The sequence below is a fragment of the Macaca fascicularis genome, chromosome 4 (assembly GCF_037993035.2).
Source record: "Macaca fascicularis isolate 582-1 chromosome 4, T2T-MFA8v1.1".
In the NCBI taxonomy this organism is placed as follows: domain Eukaryota; kingdom Metazoa; phylum Chordata; class Mammalia; order Primates; family Cercopithecidae; genus Macaca; species Macaca fascicularis.
Genome location: NC_088378.1, coordinates 162,016,483 through 162,040,562, shown reverse-complemented (window position 1 = coordinate 162,040,562; position 24,080 = coordinate 162,016,483). Strand labels below are relative to the sequence as shown.

General features: G+C 41.3%; 1 protein-coding gene across 1 annotated transcript in view; it reads left to right on the top strand.

Moving 5' to 3' along the window:
- SYCP2L (synaptonemal complex protein 2 like) overlaps positions 1-24,080 on the top strand; it is a 68,674-nt gene that overhangs the window by 6,497 nt on the left and 38,097 nt on the right. The window contains exons 5-13 of the mRNA XM_015449902.4: positions 887-939; positions 1,559-1,604; positions 3,567-3,659; positions 3,754-3,814; positions 14,835-14,980; positions 16,673-16,766; positions 17,569-17,666; positions 19,607-19,751; positions 20,663-20,712. Of these exons, the coding sequence (XP_015305388.4) occupies positions 887-939; positions 1,559-1,604; positions 3,567-3,659; positions 3,754-3,814; positions 14,835-14,980; positions 16,673-16,766; positions 17,569-17,666; positions 19,607-19,751; positions 20,663-20,712 (786 nt within the window). The remainder of the gene's footprint in view (positions 1-886; positions 940-1,558; positions 1,605-3,566; positions 3,660-3,753; positions 3,815-14,834; positions 14,981-16,672; positions 16,767-17,568; positions 17,667-19,606; positions 19,752-20,662; positions 20,713-24,080) is intronic.

Below are 24,080 nucleotides of genomic sequence, written 5' to 3'. Positions count from 1 at the left end.
ATTACAGGCATGTGCCACCACTCCCGGCTAATTTTGTATTTTTAGTAGAGATGGGGTTTCTCCATGTTAGTCAGGCTGGTCTCCAACTCCCAACCTCAGATGATCTGCCTGCCTCAGCCTCCCGAAGTGCTGGGATTACAGATGAGAGCCACCGCACCCAGCCCGAATTGCTTTTTTACATGAAAGGCTTACACTGCTGATGTCTAATTACTGCTGAATGGTAGATCAGGAGCATAAGGAGTGTTGACTACAATAGCCAATCCTTGCTAACAAAAGGGAACAAAATCTTGGATCTGTGTCTTTGTTTTTAGAATGTGGGGCAACAAATTTCTTCCTGAGAGCTGTTGGTTAGGTAAACTCTAATAATAGTCTTTGTTCTTAGAACATATGCTAGGAGAAGAGAGTGAGATAGAGAACTCCCAAAAAGGAAAATTGGCCATAGATAATACACCCAGATCAACCCAAAGTTGATAAATTTTATAGGTTTGTGGTTGGTTTGTGCTGTGCAGGTGTTAGGGAGGTGGATGCCCAATGGGTTGATCAAATATTGTAACCTAGGTCATCAGTAAGATGTATTTCTCTTGCTTACACTTCTGATCCAGTGAAACATAACCAGGCATTTAACTTTTGGAGACCTAAGTATTCCTCAGCTGAAAATCTAATGGCTGCAGGGAGCAAAGGTTCCTTCTAGAAACATGATCCCGGAGCCTCCTCTCTGTGGCATGAAGTATTGTTAACATATAATAACGAATCCTTATAAAGCCTCATTGATGTTACTGCATCCTGGTCATTTAGAAGCAACACTGGCCTCTGTTTGCTAAGATAGTATTGACCAAGACATCTTGATTTTTTTTTAATAAAAGAGTTTATATCATTTGCTTTGAAGGACAGTAGACGTTTTCTCAATCACCTAAATGACAGACTCGGTGACCAAAGAAGGTAAGTTGTGTCTCTGAGCATTATGGACTAGTTGTGTTCTGAAAATGTCTAATGTTTTAAAAGAGCAGTTTAGGATCTGTTTCATTTTGGGAGAGAATATTGGGTACATCTTTACAGAACATATTGAGTTGTCCATTGAGTAGAAACCTGAGAAGATCAGACCCTTTCTGCCTAGTGGCTTGTTGGAGTGTGTTTAAAAATTATCTCTATCAGTTTTATTATATTTGTGACTTGGGGTATTTTAAAATAATACATTCTTTAAAGAGTTCATAGATTTTATTAAAAACAATTTCCTGACTTGAAGTTGCTGGAGTTAGTTGTATCATGAACAGTTAAGTCCTTGGTCAGACAATATTTGCTAAATTCACTCCTTTTGTTTGGGAATCTGGCTGAGTAACTGGGTTGAGATATAGTACTAATAAACCTGGTTTACTGACTGCCAGATGGAGATTTGAAATCTACCCATAGTAGGTCTCCATTTGCAGACTTAACCCCCTTATCGTACTCTGTACGAGGAGACTTAATGCATACTCTAGTTATACGTGCTTGTTGCGGAACATCTGTAGATGTATTTAAGGTTCATTCATATTTTATTTTTTAATTGTGAGATGTTTTGCAGGGTGTATTCATTTCCGTGTGTTGCTGCTTTTGCTGATGAGCATGAGGTATGTTCATCTCTCTTGGAGGTCTGAGGGTGGTGTGCAGTGAAACCAGGAGTTAGGTTTATATGGTTAGGTCAAACTTTTGTTCTCATAACTCAAAAGGGCTTTTTAAAAAAGGATGCCAACTTCTCCTAATGACCTAAATTCTCAAACTGATCATACCATACCCTAACCAGAATGCATTACCAGTAAGTTTAAGGGCTCTACTATTACTATGGGAAAAAGGAATTTTAGGGTCTGTACTGTGTACATGAGGACAGTTACAGGAAGCTTGCCTCATTTTACCCTGTTCATGGGTAACCTAATTCATGCCTAGACTGGGGTAAAAAGAATGATTTCCTTGCTTCTCTCCTTCCATCTTATGCCCCACCCTCTTATTCTCAACCACTGGGGCCACTGTCCTTTCTCTCTCTCTCATTCTGCCTTGCACTTTATAGTCCAAGGTTGACCAGTTTCTTCCCCACCCCCCATTTGGTTTCTAGAGGAACAAGGTCCTTCATATAAAAGGGCCGCAACCTACAGCATCTCAGTTTCAGGTTAAAATATTTAGAGGTCTGGGAACCTTGACTTTGTTTGAGTGTCCTGGACCCTGTCTTCAGAATGTCCTCATTCATCATTTCTTTGTTTTGGGTTCAGAGTCCCCTTCTTGGCCTCTCTGAGCTAAACTTGCAACTCATGGCTACACTACACATTCCTTCTCTCTAGAACTGAGTCTGGTAGGCTGATTCTGTTTATTTTCCCTCCGGTTGTCTGACGATTCTGCTCTGTTTGGTTTTTCTTCTTTCTGCGACATCCAAATTTCCATTCCCTTCCATCAGGGCCCTTACCCTGACCCTTACACTGGCTTCCAGGAACATGTATTGTGGGTGAAAGCCCTCATTCACCTCTGTAGCTGTTAAAAGGTAGACATGTACTATAGAAAGGAAAGATGTCCAAGAAATACAACGTATTGGAAAATTGGATTGTAGAATAGTAAGTCTAGTGTTTTATCTATTGTTGGGGAATAAAATCTTTCTATATACTTCTTTTTTTTTTTTTTTTTGAGACAGAGTCTCGCTCTGTCGCCCAGGCTGGAGTGCCGTCGTGTGATCTCAGATCACTGCAAGCTCTGCCTCCCGGGTTCACACCATTCTCCTGACTCAGCCTCCTGAGTAGCTGGGACTACAGGCGCCTGCCACCATGCCTGGCTAATTTTTTTGTATTTTTAGTAGAGACAGGGTTTCACTGTGTTAGCCAGGATGGTCTCAATCTTCTGACCTTGTGATCCGCCTGCGTCAGCCTCCCAAAGTGCTGGGATTACAGGCGAGAGCCACTGTGCCTAGCCTATACTTGTTGATGTATGTCTAGGAAACATCTGGAAGGAAACAAAGGCATTGTTAATGGTGCCTATGGAAAGGTACTTACGAAAAGCTGAGGGGCAGAGAAGATGTTTACTGTTTCTATAAACACCATACTGTTAGAATCTTTCTTCCCCTGTTTTAACTATAAACATCTATTTATTTTAGCATCATTAAAATGAAGGAAATTTGAAGTCTTCACGTTTTAGCTCTACTCTAATGGAAGATAGATGGCAAATCACTCATGTTTGGTTACAGTATCTCCTTCTCTGGAAGTTTCCATCCATATGCAGTGTGGATTGTCACTGATTCAACATAGAACTGTTTTCTCTGTGATTTTCATTAGAAAAAAATTGTGTAGCTAGAATCATGTGACATATTTAAATATCTATTAAATATGCTACGGATAGTGGGATTTTTGGAGGGGTGAGGAGAAATGGCCAAGTTCCATAAAACTGAGATCCTTCTGTTTTGCACAAAAGAGTCAGTCAATAAAGAGAGGCCCTATAATGCTAGGAGAATGCTGTTCCAGGAAAAGCACAAATTCTGTTTTCAAGGGAATAATGTTTATCTGACCCTATAGCATGATTTTTATGTGTATAATTCATGCTGAAATGATCTCTTACAGATGAGAAAACCAGCAGATGAAAAATTAGAGAAATTTTGGATCGACTTCAACCTGGGAAGTCAGAGTGTCACTTTTTATATAGACAATGCTGAGGTAATGATTCTTGGTTAGAACTAAGCCTTTAGAGATCATTTTTATGGAAGTATATGTTTTGCGCTCATGAATTTCACTTATTTATTTTCCCAAGAATACTCTATGGGACTCAGTGATACTTCCGAAGGAAGCAGTGATGAATTTCGGCATAATAGGTAATATGATACATTTAAACAACCCACGTCCATTTCCAAGTATTATTTCTGTTGTATTTGCAGTGCATATTTATTTATACATACTGTATATTGATTTTTATTATATTCTAGGGCATATTTTGATCATGCCTTGGGGTAGGAAGGCTGTGTGGTATGATGGAAGGTGTGCTGTCACAGGTTTGTGACTTCTGTGCTTTGTGACCTTGGGATTAAATTATTTGTCTAGTTTTTTCATTTTAAAAATGTTTGTAGATCCTCACAAAATTAAAAGTAGAACTACCATATGATCCAGCAATCAGTTAACAATGCTTTTCCCCAAAGTACTGCTTTGGTTTGAAAGAGTCTGATGGGGAGAGGAGAACATGTCATCCTAGGTTCCTCTCTTGATAAACCTAGAAGATCAGGTAGTAAACTGTGGATAGTAAGGAAGACATCTAGCAAGAAGGAACATGGCTGTCAGGAAATGTAGGTGCCTGCCCCCTCTATGGAGATGGATCATCAGGCTGTTTTGTAATTATTGGTTAGGATCAAGGGCTTTGCAGATCAGAGATTTTGATTTGCATTCCCCTGATCATTAGTGATGTTGAACATTTTTGCATGTTTGTTGGCCATTTGTATATCTTCTTTTAAGACTTGTCTATTCATGTCCTTAGCCCACTTTTGGATGGGATTTTTTTTTTCTTGCTGAATTGAGTTCGTTGTAAATTCTGGATATTAGTCCTTTGTCGGATGTATAGATTTCTAAGGTTTTTGCCCACTCTGTGGGATGTCTATTTACTCTGCTGACTGTTCCTTTTGTCATGCAAAAGATCTTTAGTTTAATTAACTCCTAGCTATTTATCTTTGTTTTTATTGCATTTGTTTTTGGGTCATGAAATCCTTGCCTAAGCCAATGTCTAGAAGGGTTTTTCCAATGTTATCTTCTAGAGTTTTTTTTTTTTTTTTTTTTTTTGAAGTGGAGTTTTGCTGTTGTTGCCCAGGCTGGAGTGCAATGGCGCGATCTCGGCTCACCACAAACTCCACCTCCCGGGTTCAAGCGATTCTTCTGCCTTGGCCTCCCGAGTTGCTGGGATTACAGGCATGTGCCACCATGCCTGGCTAATTTTTTTGTATTTTTAATAGAGATGGGGTTTCTCCCTCTAGGTCAGGCTGGTCTTGAACTCCTGATCTCAGGTGATCTGTCCACCTTGGCCTCCCAAAGTGCTGGGATTACAGGTGTGAGCCACCGTGCCCGGCCTATCTTCTAGAATTTTTATAGTTTCAGGTCTTAGATTTAAGTCCTTCATCCGTCTTGAGTTGATTTTTGTATCAGGTGAGGGATGAGGATCCAGTTTCATTCTCATACATGTGGCTTGCCAATTATCACAGCACCATTTTGTTGAAAAGGGTGTCCTTTCCCTACTTTATGTTTTTGTTTGCTTTGTCAAAGATCAGTTGGCTGTATGTATTTGGGTTTATTTCTGGGTTCTCTATTCTGTTCCATTGGTCTATGTGCCTATTTTTATACCAGTACCATACTGTTTTTGTGACTATGGCCTTATAATATAGTTTGAAATCAGGTAATGTGATGCCTCCAGATTTGTTCTTTTTGCTTAGTCTTGCTTTGGCTATGTGGGCTCTTTTTTGGTTCCATATGAATTTTGGGATTGTTTTTTCTAATTCTGTGAAGAATGATGGTGATATTTTTCTGGGAATTGAATTGAACATGTAGATTCCTTTTGGGAGTATGGTCATTTTCACAATATTGATTTTATCCATCCATGAGCATGGGATGTGTTTCCATTTGTTTGTGTTGTCTATGATTTCTTTCAGCAGTGTTTTGTAGTAGTTCTTGGAGAGATCTTTCCCCTCCTTGGTTAGGTATATACCTAAGTTTTATTTATTTATTTATTTATTTTGGAGATGGAGTCTCACTCTGTCACCCAGGCTGGAGTGATTTCAGTGGCGTGATCTCAGCTCACTGCAACCTCTGCCTCCTGGGTTCAAGCGATTCTCCTGTTTCAGCCTCCTGAGTAGATGGGATTACAGGTGCTCACCACCACACCCAGCTAATTTTGTATTTTTAGTCGAGACGGGATTTCACCATGTTAGCCAGGCTGATCTCAAACTCCTGACCTCAGGTGATCCGCCCACCTCAGCGTCCCAAAGCACTGGGATTACAGGCATGAGCCACTGCACCCGGCCCATCCCTAAGTTATTTTATTTTATTTTTGCATCTATGATAAAAGGGTTTGAGTTCTTGATTTGATTCTCAGCTTGGTTGCTGTTGGTGTATAGAAGAGCAACTGATTTGTGCACATTAATTTTTTATCTGAAAACTTTACTGAATTATTTGATGAGTTCAAGGAGCTTTCTGGAGGAATTTTTAGAGTCTTCTAGGTATACAATCATTATCATCAGCAAACAGAGACAATTTGACTTCCTCTTTACCAATTTGGATGCCCTTTATTTCTGTCTCTTGTCTGATTGCTCTGGCTAGCACTTCCAGTACTATGTTGAAAAGGAGTGGTGAGAATGAGCGTCCTTGTTTTGTTCTGGTTCTCAGAGGGAATGCTTTCAACTTTTCCCCGTTCAGTATTATGCTGGCTGTGGGTTTGTCATAGATGGCTTTTATTCCACTGAGGTATGTCCCTTGTATGCTGATTTTGCTGAGAGTTTTAATCAGAAAGGATGCTGGATTTTGTTGAATGCTTTTTCTGCATCTGTTGAGATGATCATGTGATTTTTGTTTTTAATTCTGTTTTTGTGGTGTATCACATTTATTGACTTGTGCATATTAAACCATTCCTGCATACCTGGTATGAAACCCACCTGATGATGGTGGATTATCTTTTTGATATGTTGTTGGATTCAGTTAGCTAGTATTTGTTAAGAATTTTAGCATCTATGTTCATCAGGGATTTTTGGTCTGCAGTTTTCTTTTTTGGTTATATCCCTTCCTGCTTTTGGTATTAGGGTGATACTGGCTTCATAGAATGACTTAGGGAGGGTTCCCTCTTTCTCTATCTTGTAGAATAATGTCAGTAGGATTGGTACCAATTCTTCTTTGAATGTCTGGTAGAATTCTGCTGTGAATCCGTCTGGTCCTGGACTTTTTGGTGCTGATAATTTTTAAATTACAATTTCTTTTTTTTTTTTTTTTTGAGACGTTGTCTCGCTCTGTCGCCCAGGCTGGAGTGCAGTGGCCGGATCTCAGCTCACTGCAAGCTCCGCCTCCCGGGTTTACGCCATTCTCCTGCCTCAGCCTCCCGAGTAGCTGGGACTACAGGCGCCCGCCACCTTGCCCGGCTAGTTTTTTGTATTTTTTAGTAGAGACGGGGTTTCACCGTGTTAGCCAGGACGGTCTCGATCTCCTGACCTCGTGATCCGCCCGTCTCGGCCTCCCAAAGTGCTGGGATTACAGGCTTGAGCCACCACGCCCGGCCTAAATTACAGTTTCAATCTCACTGCTTGTTACTGGTCTGTTCAGGGTATCTGATTCTTCCTGATTTAAGCTAGGAGGGTTGTATCTTTCCAGAAATTTATCCATCTCTTCTAGGTTTTCTAGTTTATATGTGTAATGGTGTTCATAGAAGCCTTAAATGATCTTTTGTATTTCAGTGATGTCAGTCGTAGTATCTCCTGTTTCATTTCTTACTGAGCTTATTTGGATTTTCTCTCTTTTCTTGATTAGTCTTACTTATAGTCTATCAATTTTATTTGCTTTTCAAAGAACCAGCTTTTTGTTTCATTTATCTTTTGTATTGTTTTGTTTCAGTTTCATCTAGTTCTGCTGTGATGTTGGTTATTTCTTTTCTTCTGCTGGATTTGAGTTTGGTTTGTTCTTATTTCTCTAGTTCCTTGAGGTGTGACCTTAGATTGTCTGTCTGTGCTCTTTTAGACTTTTTGATGTAGGTGTTTAGGGCTATGAACTTTTCTCTTAGCATTGCCTTTGCTGTATCCCAGAGGTTTTGATAGGTTGTGTCACTGTTGTCACACAGTTCAAAAAATTTTTAAATTTCCATCTTGATTTCATTTTTGACCCAATGATCATTCAGTAGCTGGTTATTTAATTTCCATGTATTTGCATGGTTTTGAAGGTTCCTTTTAGAGTTGATTTCCAGTTTTATTCCACTGTGGTCTGAGAGAGTGCTTGATATAATTTCAGCTTTCTAGGCCAGGCGTGGTGGCTCACACCTGTAATCCCAGCACTTTGGGAGGCCAAGGTGGGCAGATCACCTGAGGTTTGGAGTTCAAGACCAGCCTGGCTAACATGGTGAAACCCTGTCTCTACTAAAAATACAAAAAAATTAACTGGTGGCACATGCCTGTAATCCCAGCTACTTGGGAGACTGAGGCAGGAGAATCACTTGAACCTGGGAGGTAGAGGTTGCAGTGAACCAAGATCATGCTACTGCACTCCAGCCTGGGTGACAGAGCAAGATTCCATTTCAAAAAATAAAATAATCATAATAATAATTTCAGTTTTCTTAAATTTATTGAGGCTCGTTTTTTGGTCTTCTCATATGGTCTGTCTTGGAGAAAGTTCCAGGCGCCTGTTGAATAGAATGTATATTCTGCGGTTGTTGGATAGAATGTTCTGTATATATCTGTTAAGTTCATGTGTTCCAGGGTATACTTTAAATCCGTTGTTTCTTTGTTGATTTTCTGTCTTGATGATCTGTTTAGTGCTGTCAGTGGAGTATTGTAGTTCCCCACTGTTATTGTGTTGTTGTTTATCTTATTTCTTAGGTCTGTTAGTAATTGTTTTATAAATTTGGGAGCTCCAGTGTTAGGTGCATATGTGTTTAGGACTGTGATATTTTTTTGTTGGACAAGGCCTTTTGTCATTATATAATGTCCCTCTTTGTCTTTTTTAACTGCTGTTTTGTTAAAGGTTGTTTTGTCTGATATGAGAATAACTCCTGCGCGCTTTTGGTGCCCATTTGCATGAAATGTCTTTTTCCACTCCTTTACCTTGAGTTTATGTGAGTCCTTATGTGTTAGGTGAGTCTCTTGAAGGCAGCAGATGGTTGGTGAATTCTTATTCATTCTGCAGTTCTGTATCTCTTAAGTGGAGCATTTAGGCCATTTACATTCAGTGTTAGTATTGAGATGTGAGGTACCATTCCATTCATCATGCTATTTGTTGCTTATATACCTTGGTTTTTGTAATATTGTATTTTTGTTTTATAGGTCCTGTGTGATTTATGCCTTAAAGAAGTTCTGTTTTGATATGTTTCCAGGATTCAAGATTTAGAGCTCCTTTTAGCAGTTCTTGTAGTGGTGGCTTGATAGTGGCAAATTCTCTCAGCATTTGTCTGAAAAAGACTGTATCTTTCCTTCATATGTCAAGCTTATTTTCACTGGATACTAAATTCTTGGTTGATAATTGTTTTGTTTGAGGAGGCTGAAGATAGGGCCCCAATCCCTTCTAGCTTGTAGGGTTTCTACTGAGAAATCTGCTGTTAATCTGATAGGTTTTTTTTATAGGTTACCTGGTGCTTTTGTCTCACTGCTTTCAAGATTCTTTCCTTCGTTGGGAGGCTGAGGCTGGAAAGTGGTGTGAACCCAGGAGGTGGAGCTTGCAGTGAGCCGAGATCGCGCCACTGCACTCCAGCCTGGGTGACAGAGCGAGACTCCATCTCAAAAAAAAAAAAAGAAAAGAAAACCTGATGACAGTGTGCCTAGCCGATGATCTTTTTGCGATGAATTTCCTGAGTGTTCTTTGTGCTGCTTGTATTTGGATGTCTTGGTCTCTAGCAAAGTCGGGGAAGTTTTCCTTGATTATTCCCCCAGATATATTTTCCAAACTTTCAGATTTCTCTTCTTCCTCAGGAGTGCCGATTATTCTCAGGTTTGGTCATTTAACATCACCCCAGACTTCTTGGAGGCATTGTTAATATTTTCTTACTCTTTTTTCTTTGTCTTTGTTGTATTGGATGAATTCAAAGACCTTGTCTTCGAGCTCTGACTTTGTTTGGTTTTGTTTGTTTGTTTGTTTGTTTTGAGACAGAGTCTTGCTCTGTCACTGGGCTGGAGTACAGTGGTGTGATCTCAGCTCACTGCAACCTCCACCTCCTGTGTTCAAGAGATTCTCGTGCCTCAGCCTTCTGAGTAGCTGGGATTACAGGCACGTGCCACCATACCCAGCTAATTTTTTTGTATTTTTAGTAGAGACAGGATTTCACCATGTTGGCCAGGATGGTCTCGACCTCCTGACCTCATGATCCACCCACCTTGGCCTCCCAAAGTGCTGGGATTACAGGCGTGAGCTACCATGCCTGGCTGACTTTCTTTCTTCTATTTGTTCCATTCTATTGTTGAGACTTTCCAGAGCATTTTGCATTTCCATAAGTTGTCCATTGTTTCCTGAAATGTTGATTGTTTTTTATTTATGCTATCTATTTCATTGAATAGTTCTCCTTTCACTTCTTGTATGATTTTTTTTTTCCCCTTACATTGGGCTTCACCCTTTCTCTGATGCCTCCCTGATTAGCTTAATAACTAACCTCCTGAATTTCTTTTTCAGGTAAATCAGGGATTTCTTCTAGGTTTGGATCCATTGCTGGTGAGCCAGTATGATTTTTGGGGGGTGTTGAAGAACCTTGTTTTGTCATAGTACTAGAGTTGGTTTTCTGGTTCTTTCTCCTTTGGGTAGGCTCTGTCAGAGGGAGGGTCTAGGGCTGAAGGCTGTTGTTCAGATTATTTTGTCCCATGGGGTTTACCCTTGATGTAGTACTCTCCCCCTTTTCCTATGGATGTGGCTTCCTGAGAGCCCAGTCGTAGAGATTATTATCTCTCTTCAGGGTCTAGCCACCCAGCAAGTCGTCTAGGCTCTGGGCTGGTACTGGGGGGTGTCTGCAGAGTCCTGTGATGTGAACTGTCTATGGGTCTGTCAGCCTTGGATACCAGCACCTGTTCTGATGGAAGTGGCAGGGAGGTGAAATGGACTCTGTGATGGTTCTTAGCTTTGGTGGTTTAATGCTCTATTTTTGTGCTGGTTGGCCTTCTGCCGGGAGGTGGCACTTTCCAGAGAGCATCAGCTATGGTAGTGTGGGGAGGAACAGGCAGTGGGTGGGGCCACTATTCCCTTAGTCTTCAGTTACCAGGATAGGTAGGGAAGGACCACTGGGTGTGGGCAGGGTTAGGAGTGTCTGAACTCAGACTCTCCTTGGGTGGGTCTTGCTGCGGCTGTGAGGGGTGAGGTTCCCAGGTCAATGGAGTTATGTTCCTAGGAGGATTATGGCTGTCTCTGCTGAGTCATGCAGGTTGTCAGGGAAGTGGGGAAAAGTCAGCAGTCACAGGCCTCACCCAGCTCCCGTGCAATCCAAAGGCCAGTCTTACTCCCACTGTACCCCCACCCCCAACAGCACCAAGTCTGTTTCCAGGCAGTGGGTGAGCAAGAAAGCAGGGGCTTTTAAAGAGGACTTGGCATGAATGGTATGTAAGGGAGAGAGTGAGGAAGTGTGGGGTCTCCGTGACTTGCTTATTCATCAGGTGGTCTGGCTGATGCCATTGTGGGCAGAACTCAGTTGTACATTGACTGTTGTCTCAGGGCAATCTCCTGGTGGGGAGAATCTCAGGGAGTGCCTGGTGTGGTTCAACATTTCTTCCTTAGAATTTCTTTTTGTTTTGTTTTGTTTTGTTTTGAGACAGCGTATCTCTGTCACCTAGTCTGGAGTGCAGTGGCGCAATCTTGGCTCATTACAACCTCCGCTTCCTGGGTTCAAGCGATTCTCCTGCCTCAGCCTGCTGAGTAGCTAGGATTACAGGCCCATACCACCACACTTGGCTAATTTTTATATTTTAGTAGAGATGGGATTTTGCCATGTTGGCCAGGCTGGTCTCAAACTCCTGACCTCAAGTAATCTGATAGCCTCGCCCTCCCAAAGTGCTGGGATTACAGGTGTGAGCCACCGTGCCTGGCCTCCTTAGAATTTCTAAGCAAACATATAGTTAGATGAGCTTGCAGCACAACGAGTGCCTCATGGAAAGAAGGTAAATGTTATCATTGCATTCCTTTTTTTTTTTTCTTCAACTTTTATTTTAAGTTCATGGGTATATGTGCAAGATGTACAGGTTTGTTACATAGGTAAATGTGTGCCATAGTGGTTTGCTGCACAGATCATCCCATCACCTAAGTGTTAAACTCAGCATTCATTAGTTATTCTTCCTGATGTTCTCCCCAACATTCCCAGGCCCCAGTGTGTTGTTCTCCACCATGTGTCCATGTGTTCTCATCATTCAGCTCCCACTTATAAGTGAGAACATGTGGTGTTTGGTTTTCTGTTCCTGTGATAGTTTGCTATGGATGATGGCTTGCAGCTCCATCCATGTCCCTGCAAAGGACATGATCTCATTCTTTTTTATGGCTGCATAGTATTCCATGGTGTATATGTCCCACATTTTTTTTAAATCCAGTCTATCATTGATGGGCATTTAGATCGATTCCATGCCTTTGCTATTGTGAATAGTGCTGCAATGAACATAGGTGTGCATGTATTTTTATAATAGAATGATTTATATTCGTCTGGGCATATACCCAGTAATGGGATTGCTGGGTCAAATGGTATTTCTTTCTCTACGTCTTTGAGGAATCACCACAGTGCCTTCCACAATGGTTGAACTAATTTACACTTCTACCAACAGGGTAAAAGCATTCCTTTTTCTCTGCAACTTTGCCAGCATCTGTTGTTTGACTTTTTAATGATAGCCATTCTGACTGGCATGAGATGGTATCTCACTGTGGTTTTGATTTGCATTTCTCTGATGATCAGTGATGTTGAGCTTTTTTTCATGTTTGTTGGCTGCATGAATATCTTTGTTTGATAAGTATCTGTTTATGTCCTTTGACCCCTTTTTTGTTTTTTTTTTGTTTTTTTTTTTTTTGAGACGGAGCCTTGCTCTGTCACCCGGGTTGGAGTGCAGTGGCGCGATCTTGGCTCACTGCAAGCTCCTCCTGGGTTCACGCCATTCTCCTGCCTCAGCCTCCTGAGTAGCTGGGACCACAGGCTTCCGCCACCACGCTGGGCTAACAATTAGCTAGTTACTTTTTAAGATATTTAAACTTACTTTTGTTGAATGGTTTTATAGACTTTCCCTGCAGTGATGAGTAAAATGTCCAGTAAGATTAGTATTTTGGGGAGATCATGGAGCCTTACTCTAGGCCAATACCGTCCTATAGAAATATAAGGTGAGCCAGATACTTAATTTAAAATTTTCTAGTAGTCACGTTAAAGAAAAAAGTAGATTAATTTTGGTAGATTAAAAAAGTAAGATTAAGTAGATTAATTTTAATAATATATTTTATTTAACCCAGAATATTATATCCAGGAATAATATCCAGAATATTATTTTAACATGTAATCAATATTTTAAAATTACTAATGATACATTTTACATTCTTCTTTTGTGTACTGAGTCTTCATAATCTGATGTGTATTTTATGCTTACAGAGCATCTCAGTTGGTACTAGGCATGCTTTAAGTACTCTGATGAGTTGGACCTTACAGATTTAGACTCATGTATGTTTCACTCTTTTTTTTCCCCTTCTTTCCCTTCTCATTAATTTGTGGCCATTAGCTTTGCCTGTTCTTTCCTGGACTTTGCTGCCTTTTCTATTCTGCTTCTTCCAACTTACCTTGTACCTAACGTGGCTTATTCTTGGGCTCTTTGTGAATTTGGTCTAAGCTATTTTCTCTTCTAAGCCTGATGACAATTTGTCAGGAAGGGGCCGGTGACCAGGTAGGAGCCTGCAAGGAGGCTGTTGTCTGAGACACAGACTTTCTTTTTTTTTTTTTTTTTTTGAGATGGAGGCTCACTCTGCCACCCAGGCTGGAGTGCAGTGGCACGATCTCAGCTCATTGCAACCTCCACTTACCGGGTTCAAGCGGTTCTCCTGCCTCAACCTCCTGAGTAGCTGGAATTACAGGGGTGCACCACCATGCCCAGCTAATTTTTGTATTTTTAGTAAAGACAGTGTTTCAGCGTGTTGGTCAGGCTGGTTTCGAACTCCTGATTTCGTGATGCGCCCGCCTTGGCCTCCCAAAGTGCTGGGAGACGCAGACTGACTGACTTTCTTTCTTTCTTTCTTTTTCTTTCTTTCTTTCTTTCTCTTTCTTTCTTTTCTTTTCTTTTCTTTCTTTCTTCTTTCTTTTTCTTTCTTCTTTCTTTCTGCCTGTCTTTCCCTCCCTCCCTCCCTTCCTTCCTTCCTTCCTTCCTTCCTTCCTTCCTTCCTTTCTTTTTTGACAGAGTCTTACTCTGTCACCCAGGCTGGAGTGCAGTGGCACGATCTCGGCTCACTGCAAGCTCCGCCTCTTGGGTTCATGCCTATTCTCCTGCCTCAGTTTCCTGAATAGCTGGGACTAGAAGCGCCCGCCACCGTGCCCGGCTATTTTTTTGTATTTTTAGCAGAGACAGGGTTTCACCGTGTTAGCCAAGATGGTCTCGATCTCCTGACCTCGTGATCAGCCTGCCTTGGCCTCCCAAAGTGCTAGGATTACTGACGTGAGCCACCACCACTGGCCTGCAGACTTCTTTCTAAGGTGTTTCTGCCTCTTCTTCAAGTGGAGTCCATTGAAATGGTGGTAGATTATTCCATTTTGCACACTGGGGACAGTGAGTTTTATTTTCAATTTTAGAAATAAGTAGAATTTCAGAGAAAGAGAGTGAATGTTGTGCTTAGTATATTTGGGAATGAAATACCTATTGCAGATGATAGCCTTGTATTAAACAAAATGCTCTTAAAAAAATTGAATTGCAGAAGGCAAAACTATCTTATTTCTTTGCTGCTAAGGTAAGTTACTTCCAATGTTTGCAAGATCAACCACTTAATTGTATAGTATATGTATATGCGTAAATACACATGTGCATCTAAAGGACAATTTCAAAGTAATGTTATTTAATATGATTTCTTTTCAACTTCTTACCACAGAAAAATCTGAACAGACACCCTAGTATAGTTATTTAAAATTATAAAATTTTAAAATAAAACATTGAAGTATGTTGTTATGCATTGATACTCCATATTTTCTCGTAGAAACTGAGAAGATAAAGATATTTATCATTTACCTCAAGAAGCCCATGATTATCAGCCACAAAGAAGTCATGAAAATAGAAATCCATTTTGATTTGCAGTTCAACATATCACAAGCTTCCATTCAAGCTTTAGGAAAAGATAAACAGGTGGCAGGTTTCATTCTTTTGGATTATTTAAAAATGTTTTAGTATATTTCATGTCTATTAAATGTCCTTGTTGGGTTTTGATGTGAATATTTGATCAAGCAGAAGACCTGGTCTTTCGAGTGCCGTGTGAAAAGAGTTGAGAGTTCTGGATTTGAATCCCACTTTTCCCTTTTCATGGGTCATTGTCTTGACGAGGTAGGACAGAAAGCCTCTTTGTTCCTTGAAATGCTTTTTTCTACTTACTGTGAACAGATGAAAAGTTTTCTAGGATAATATCACTCTCTTACCACTTTCTTCCTGGAGTCCTGAGGACACTGGCATTTCCATCTCTCTCAGCTCCCCCTGGACCTATGGGGAGTGTATTAGTCTGTTCTCACGCTGCTAATAAAGACATACCCGAGACTGGGTAATTTATAAAGGAAAGAGGTTTAATGGACTCACAGTTCAACATAGCTGGGGAGGCTTCACAATCATGGTAGAAGGCAAAGGAGGAGCAAAGTCACATCTTACATGGTGGGAGGCAAGAGAGCTTGTGTAAGGGAACTCCCCTTTATAAAACCATCAGATCTTGTGAGACTTACTATCACGAGAACAGCATGGGAAAGACCCGTCCCCATGATTCATTTACCTCCCATGGGAATTATGGGAGCTACGTTTCAAGATGAGATTTGGGTGGGGACACGGCCAAACCATATCAGGGAGTCATTAGGAATAAAGTTTCTGAGGGAGTTTTTCCACAGTTTTACCTGTCGGTCTTACCTTGTGGAAATGGTCTGTACCTCTCTAGATTGCTGTGATCTCCAACTCTCTGACTGTAATGTTTCCTGTTTGTTGACAGGAACAGGAAACCTTTCTATATCACAGACGGTAGACGGGGCAAAGAAATTTGTGACAAAAGGCAAAAAATACTGTGGTAATGGCCCACAGAGAGTTGAATTAAGAGCTCAGAGATCTGAGGGAGAGGTCTTGGTCTGGCTTCCTTTTGGTTTGAGTTGTATATGAAAGTGTTTATATGTAGCAAAGTGCTCTTAAAATAGTTTCCAAAAACTCACCCTATTTTAATGACATGGTCTTTTTACAAAAACTCCATTTCGTGGTTGAGGATGAGGATGAGAAATAAAGGGGAAATCAGTCACTTGATAAAAAAACATTTCTTCCATCAAATTACATATGTTCTGATGAGAAGTTTGCCTTAACTCACAAAAACATCAAAACCATATGTATTTCCATATTTCACAAAATGAATAATATGTTTGGAGGGGAGAATGAGGATTTTCCTGTGATAAAACTGCAGTTCCTAGAATAGGAGGCCCCTACCCTAGGGAAAGGGGTTGGCCTGAGGACCCTACAGTTGGGAACTCACTACAGACTCATCCTGAGAGAGACTCAGTGCCTACAAGAAGCAGGGATTAGCCGTTACCCAACGGGGTGAGACCTGGGCCAGAAATGGGAGAGGCTGGGAAGACACTAGGAAAGAGTGCTTAGAGCAGGGGAATGGCTAGCCCTAGCTCGTCCTGGAGGGAGATGGGGCCTGGAGAAGGCAGAAACAGTGGAATGATCCTTCAGGAGAGGACAAACTGGTAAACTTGAGTAACTTCTGATTTATCATGTTTTGTTCTAAGCTTTAGGTTTTCCTTAATTTTTTTTTTTTAATGACTACATTTCAAAGTTGACTTTTGTCTTGCATTTCAGATGTTGCCTGACCAGATGAAAATCTCCTCAGAACTTTTTAGTAAGTCTGATAAAGAAGACAGGGAGAATCCCAGTGGCCATGAAAGAGAAACAGGTATATTGGGAAATAAGGAAATTCTGACCCTGAGTTTCCTGTAAAAGCAATGAAACCTTAGTTGGAAGAGGTCACTGGAAACCTGTGGTCATATGAGTGATGCATGTCTGATGGCACCTCTGGAGGAAGAAGAACTGCTGATAGCCTTGAATTGTTTTCTACACCTGATAAGGTCTCTCTTGTTGGTCAACTGGAAATGACAAAGGAGAAGAAATGATGGGGTTTGGGGGAGGCAGGACATGGGGGGTAGGGAGGGTCTTGTCTACCCACAAAGCTGGCCCCGCACTAGACCATGTTTCTCTTTTGACTTATGCCCCAAGGCTGTTTTCCCAAGTGCCCATAGATTTCTTGTTTTTTGAGATGGAGTCTTGCTCTGTTGCCCAGGCTGGAGTGCAGTGGCGTGATCTTGGCTCACTGCAACCTCTGCCTCCCAGGTTCAAGCGACTCTCCTGCCTCAGATTCCCAAGTAGCTGGTACTATAGGTGTGTGCCACCATGCCCAGCTAATTTTTTCTATTTTTAGTGGAGATGGGGTTTTGCCACATTGGCCAGGCTGGTCTCAAACTCCTGGATTCAAGTGATCCACCCACCTTGGCCTCCCAAAGTCGTGGGATTTCAAGCATGAGCCAACATGCCAGCCAGTGCCCATAGATTTCTGATTGGAGGTTTGAGGCAGGACCTAATTACCAGCTCTTACCAAAGGATGGAGAGGTACCAGAGGGGGCATCCCATGAAGAGCACTGGTGAGAATGTCAGCGTGTGCATGGTTATTATAGTAAATGTCTTTCTCTTAATTTGTATAGAGCAGGCAAAAGAATCCACCAACGTGGTAGAGTTTATGAGTGCTGAAGATGACCGCTGCCTAATAACTCTCCGCTTAAATGACCAACCTAAGCCACCTGTGAGTACAGGGAGTGGGGCTCAAGGTTCTTATCTGTCTCTACTAGCGTAGTGACAGGTGGAAGCCACCTTTCCTGGTTCATAGACCATTTTCTCCTGGCCAACCATCTGTCAATTAAAAAAAATTTTTTAAGACAAGGCCTTGTTCTGTCGTCATAGTTCACTGCGGCCTCAGCCTCCCAAGCTCATGCGATCATCCTGCCTCAGCTTCCTGAGTAGCAAGAACTACAGGTGGTGGCACCATGCCTGCCTCATTTTAACATTTTTTATAGAAATGGAGTCTTGCTCCATTGCCCGGGCTGGTCTCAAACTCCTGGCCTTAAGAGATTCTCCCATCTTGGCTTCCCAAATCTCTGGGATTACAGGCATAAGCCACCATGCCTCATCAGCTGTCTGTCAGTTTTTTTCACCATCCCCTCCTTGAGATTGTTTTTGCCTCCATGTTTGTGTATTCTCTTTTCTTTTTCTTTTTCTTTTTTTTTTGAGACTGAGTTTCGCTCTTGTCGCCCAGGCTGGAGTGCAATGGCACGATCTTGGCTCACTGCCACCTCCACCTTCTGGGTTCAAATGATTCTCCTGCTTCAACCTCCTGAGTAGCTAGGATTATAGGCGCATGCCACCATGCCTGGCTAATTTTTGTATCTTTAGTAGAGACGGGATTTCGCCATGTTGGCCAGGCTGGTCTCAAACTCCTGACCTCAGGTGATCACTCGCCTTGGCCTCCCAAAGTGCTGGGATTACAGGCATGAGTCACTGCACCTGGCGGCACCCGGCTGTGTGTTCTCTTTTCGTTCAACTCGGTTTTCCCTTGGAATACATGACTTATTTGGCCTCTGTCTCATTTCTTCATTTGGGATCTAGAGACTGAAGGAGCGTAATGTTTGGGAGTGACACTTAGCTCCTCCCTGGCCTGAAATGAGAATGAACTATTAGTAGCTGAATGCTGCGGCCCTTGAGAGGCAAGAGGGCTTGAGGACTGGGCCCTGAAGATACCCAACAAACAGAACTCAAAAAAACTCCATATTAAAATCAAGCATAAACATGTATTCATCACAGCATTTATGACAATGTAAAAACAGAAAAAGATCTTAAAAATATAAATATCCAAGTACAGTTGAATAATCCACCAGAAAGATTAAACTTGCCCTAAATCTCTAATCTTTTGTAATCCAGGCTTAATTTCAAAATGCTTTATGTTTTAAACAAATTACGCTCCTAGGCTGGGTGCGGTGTCTCACACCCGTAATCCCAGCACTTTGGGAGGCCGAGGCAGGTGGATCATGTGAGGTCAGGAGTTTGAGACCAGCCTGGCCAACATAGTGAAACCCCATCTCTACTAAAAATACAAAAAAAAAAAAAAAAAAAATTAGCTGGGTGGTGGCGGGCGCCTGTAATCCCAGCTACTCTGGAGGCTGAGGCAGGAGCATCACTTGAACCCAGGAGGCAGAGGTTGCGGTGAGCCAGATTGCGCCACTGCACTCCAGCCTGGGCGACAGGGTGAGACTCCATCTCAAAAAAAAAAAAAAAAAGAAAAGAAATGACCCTCCGGTTTGGTTTTAGTTCTTCTAAAATGTAGAGAGGCTTGTCTTTGCAAAAAATATTCCCATACTTTCTTTTGCCTTCTGACTTAGTATTTTGAAGTAGTATTAGGCACAATATTGAGATTGGTCAGCTTTTGAACAGTCATCCAGCATCTCTTCTGTTGCAAACGTTTTATTAGAAAGGATTTTGTCATCCTGTACAACAGCAACTTGGTTGTGAATTGACTGATGGAATAATCTTTTACTTCCTCTCCATACTTCTTTGCCTTTATATTATATAAGAAAGCCCAGGCTTCTAGAAGGGTACTTCTCTTATCTCTAGCTTTGTAGAATATGTTTAGTTGTACATAAGAGGCACTAACACCCCTCTAAAATTCTCATTTATGATCTGTGCTTGTAGAAGTCTCATTACAGAAAGCATCTCTTCTCTGAGAGTGATCAAGATTCGAGTACCAGTGAACTATCTTGGATCAGTAACCAAAAAAGGAAATCCCTAAAATCATATTCTGGTAGAAAGAAGACAAGAACCAGAAGTAGTATGAGCAGTAAGTCTGGCATGTCTTCTTTTGAATCACTTTTCAAATAGTGATTTTCAAATGAGATATTTATTTTTCGGTATGTAATGGGAGTGGGTCCAAAGAAAGATATGATCATGGGGCCAGCTTTCCCTGCTACAGTTACACTGGAAAGGCAAAATGTACTGTGTACATGAGATGGAAGAACGTGAAATTAACCAACAGTTGTTACAGATGAGTTTTGTATAAATGGAGTAGAAATTCAGATAAGAGGAATCTGTCATGAGCTGGAATCATCAGGAAAATCTTCAAGGAAGAGGTGGGTGGGACTTGATTTTTAACCCTTGGAAAAAAGAATAGGATTGTGAAGAGGAGAAAGGGAAGCATTATTAGGCAGGTAAAACCACAAGGGCATGCATGGTGGCTCACACCTCTAATCCCAGCACTTTGGGAGGCCGAGGTGGGAGGGTTGCTAGAGACCAGCCTGGGCAATGTGGTGAGACCACACCTCTACAAAATTAACACATTAGCTGGGCATGATGGTGTGTGTCTGTGGTCCCAGCTACTTGGGAGGCTGAGGCAGGAGGATTGCTTGAGCCCAGGAGGTCACGGCTGCAGTGAGCAGTGATCACTTCACTGCACTGCAGCTCAGGTGAAAGAGTGAGACCCTGTCTCAAACAAAACAAACTACAAGGGCACAACAAGGATGTGGGGGTGACATTCGGGGACAAAGTCTGGAGCAGAGAATTCATGCTGAGTGGTGAGGAACTGAATGGTGAGGAGCAAGGTTGAATATAGAAAGGATCTTAAGAGGAGACATTTCAGGAAGCTGTAGGAAGTGGGAATTGCTTTTAGCCTTAGCATATTGGGAGAGGGAGTAGTGAATTTTTATGCCTCATGAGTTAATGTGTATGTTGTGTACTTGTTTTCTTTCAATTTAGTCTTGCCAGTTTTCCCTCCCAGTAGTGGCAGTGACCGTGAGAAAGACCAAGTAAGTACATTTTATCTGGGTTGATATGTGCCCTACGAGTTAAACGGCATTTATTTCCCCAAAAACAACTTTCAGAAGTATGAAAATAACAAAATATTGGTTTACTGATACGTGAATCACTGTCAATGGAAATTGCAAGGACTTCTAAACGTTTAATATGACTCTTGGGTAAGTATTTAGGGTCTTCTATGCTGGGCATGCTGGCTCATGCCTGTAATCCCAGCACTTTGGGATGCCAAGGCGGGTGCATCACTTGAGCTTGGGAGTTCGAGACCAGCCTGGGCAACATGGTGAAACCCCGTCTTTACAAAAAATACAAAAATTAGCCAGGTGTGGTAGCATGTGCTTATAGTCCCAGCTACGCAGGAGGCTGAGGTGGGAGGATGGCTTGAGCCTGGGAGGATGGCTTGAGCCTGGGAGGTGGGGTTTGCAGTGAGCCGAGATTGCGCCACTGCACTCCAGCCTGGGTGACAGAATGAGACCCTGTCTCAGAAAAAAAAAAAAAAAAAAAAAAGATTTAGGGTCTTTTTTTTTTTTAAACTGTTCCCAAATGTTGCTGGAGGATGTTTGTTATTAATGATGCTAAAATTCTGGGCTATTCCCATGTCCTGCAAATGTATACTCTTTTGAATGTATGTTCTGAGGTAAACTTGTTGGTTCAGTTCTTCCCTTAGTTTTTTCTAATGCTTTTAATGATTTAATTATTTAGACATTTATTTTGCAAGTGCTTAGGATACCTTCAGGCTTATATAAATATTGAATAAACCCTCAAAGTTTCTTCATTTCCCTTCATTTATCCTTGTTTTATATCAAAGTTGTAAAGAGTAGAGACAGCAGTGTCTGCACCAATTCAAAGCCAATTTTTGCCTTTTATTCACTGAATTACCTCTATCAGCAGTTGGTGTTTGTTTTGTGTCATATGAGCTATATATACAGTACAGAGTCTATAATCTAGTTCAGAGTGTTTTGTAAGGAGCAGCTGCTGTGATTCTGAGAGTATCGACAGTGTCCTGCCTGCTCATGCAGAAAGAGTTTGGTTAGGGACTTAATCACACCTTCATCTTTCTTCCATCAACCTGGGATGTGTTGCTCTCTGTCAACCTGAAGGGCTCTCATGCTCTAAGGACAGGGGTGGTTTAAACCTATGAGTCAGAGTGCGTATTTATTCAGTGAATAGTTTAACCTGAAATAATGAGTTATCAGTTAGAAATGGACCCAAAGAACAGTTTCTAGTAAATACAGCTTTTATTTGAAATAAACACCAAAGAAATACCACAGCTTCAAAAATCTTTTTTTTTTTTTTTTGAGACAGTCTTGCTCTGTCGTCCAGGTTGAAGTGCAACAGTGTGATCTCAGTTCACTGCAACCACCGCCTCTCAGGTTCAAGTGATTCTCCTGCCTCAGCCTCCTGAGCAGCTGGGATTACAGGCCCCTGCCACCATGCCCAGCTAATGTTTGTATTTTTAGTAGAGACAGAGTTTTGCCATGTTGGCCAGGCTGGTTTCGATCTCCTGACCTTAAGTGATCCACCTGCCTTGGCTTCCCAAAGTGCTGGGATTATAGGCATGAGCCACCGTGCCTGGCCACAGTTTCAAAAATCGATAAATTTAAGCTGTGCCTCTGGCAAGAAATCTATGTTGATTTTCAGTGAGGGCATTGCTGATTTTCTACAAATACTGGTATTCAAAATTATACTTCTCTCTTGTATAAGATAATAATTTACAGTACAGGTCAGCACATTTTTTCTGTAAAGGGCCAGATAGTAAATACTTTAGGCTTTCTGAACCATGCAATCTCTGTGGCAACTACTCACCTCAGCCTTTGTAGCCAGAAAACAGCCAGAGACAGAATGGAAACACATGGGTATGCTGTGTTCTAATAAAACTTTGTTTGCAAGAACAGCAACAGACTAGAGTTTGCCAACCCCTGATGTAGAGCAGTGGTTCTCAAACACCATTGGCCATCACAATGACCAGGATGGCTTGCTAAAACATAGATTGCTGGGTCCTGTCCCTAGAGTTTTGAATTGAATAGATGGGACTTGAGAATTTGCGTTTCCATCAAGTTTCCAGATACTGCTCATGCCCCAATGTAGACCACACTTTGAGACCACACTTAGAGTTATCTACTGAAATATGACTTCATGTTCTTCCAATTCAGGGATCTTATGATCTTAGCATTTATTTTTTTGTGGCTATTGTTTATTAGATGTGTCTTTGAAAAATTAAAAAGAGAAGCTCAATAGCATTTATACCAAACTTTGAATGGAAAGCAAAAGGAGAAATTTCCTATTCAGTAAAAATGCAAGTGAGCTGAGATCCGGCCACTGCACTCCAGCCTGGGTGACAGAGCGAGACTCTGTCTCAAAAAAAAAAAAAAAAAAAAAAAATTGCAGTCAGAATTTTATTTACTGCAGTAAAATCTCACTTAACCAGAGTACCTCAAGAAGGAAGGATTTAGTTAATGTAATTTTCCTGCTCATTAAAATTTAAATCTAGTGTCCCCTTACACTAATTCTAATTGTTAGATATTTTATTTCTTAGTAAGCTGAGTAAAGGAAATATAATTGAATCATTGATCATTTAGGATTTTCACTAGGATCATTAGGCAGATCAGTTCTCATGCTGTAATACAATAGAGGCAGGTAGAGCAGGCATGTTTCAATGAGTAGACACTTGGCTTTGACCCTAGGACTTTAGACAGGCACATTCCCTCTGTTTCTGTCTCGTGCACTCTGTCTCTCTCTTAACTAAATCTCTGAAATAAGCTTGCTTTATTCTCCTTCCCCTTTGGTTTTTATTAATGTATTTAATAAAAGTACTATTATTTGAAAATGTCTTTAAGATAATTTTAAATTAATAAAAATAGTAATGTTGTAGTTCCTAAGGAAAACATTTCTATCTCAATATATACATTGAAAATAGTTCAAAGAGTCAAGGTTTGAATCTATTGTCCATTTGAGTGGAGCAGTACTTTAATGCAGAGCAATTAGAAGATAACTGGAAATTGGCTGGGTGCGGTGGCACACGCCTGTAATCCCATCACTTTGGGAGGCAGAGGCGGGCAGATCACCTGAGGTCAGGAGTTTGAGGCCAGCCTGGCCAACATGGCGAAACCCCGTCTGTACTAAAAATACAAAAAAATTAGCTGGGTGTGGTGGCGCATGCCTATAATTCCAGCTACTCACAAAGCTGAGGCACGAGAATTGCTTGAACTCAGTAGGTGGAGGTTGCAGTGAGTTGAGATCATGCTACTGCACTCCAGCCCGGGTGGCAGAGTGACTCCATCTTAAACAAAAAAAGATAACTGGAAATTGGAAATTTAAGAATCTATAAGATCCTTTTCAACTGTGAAAACCAGAGTCTAGG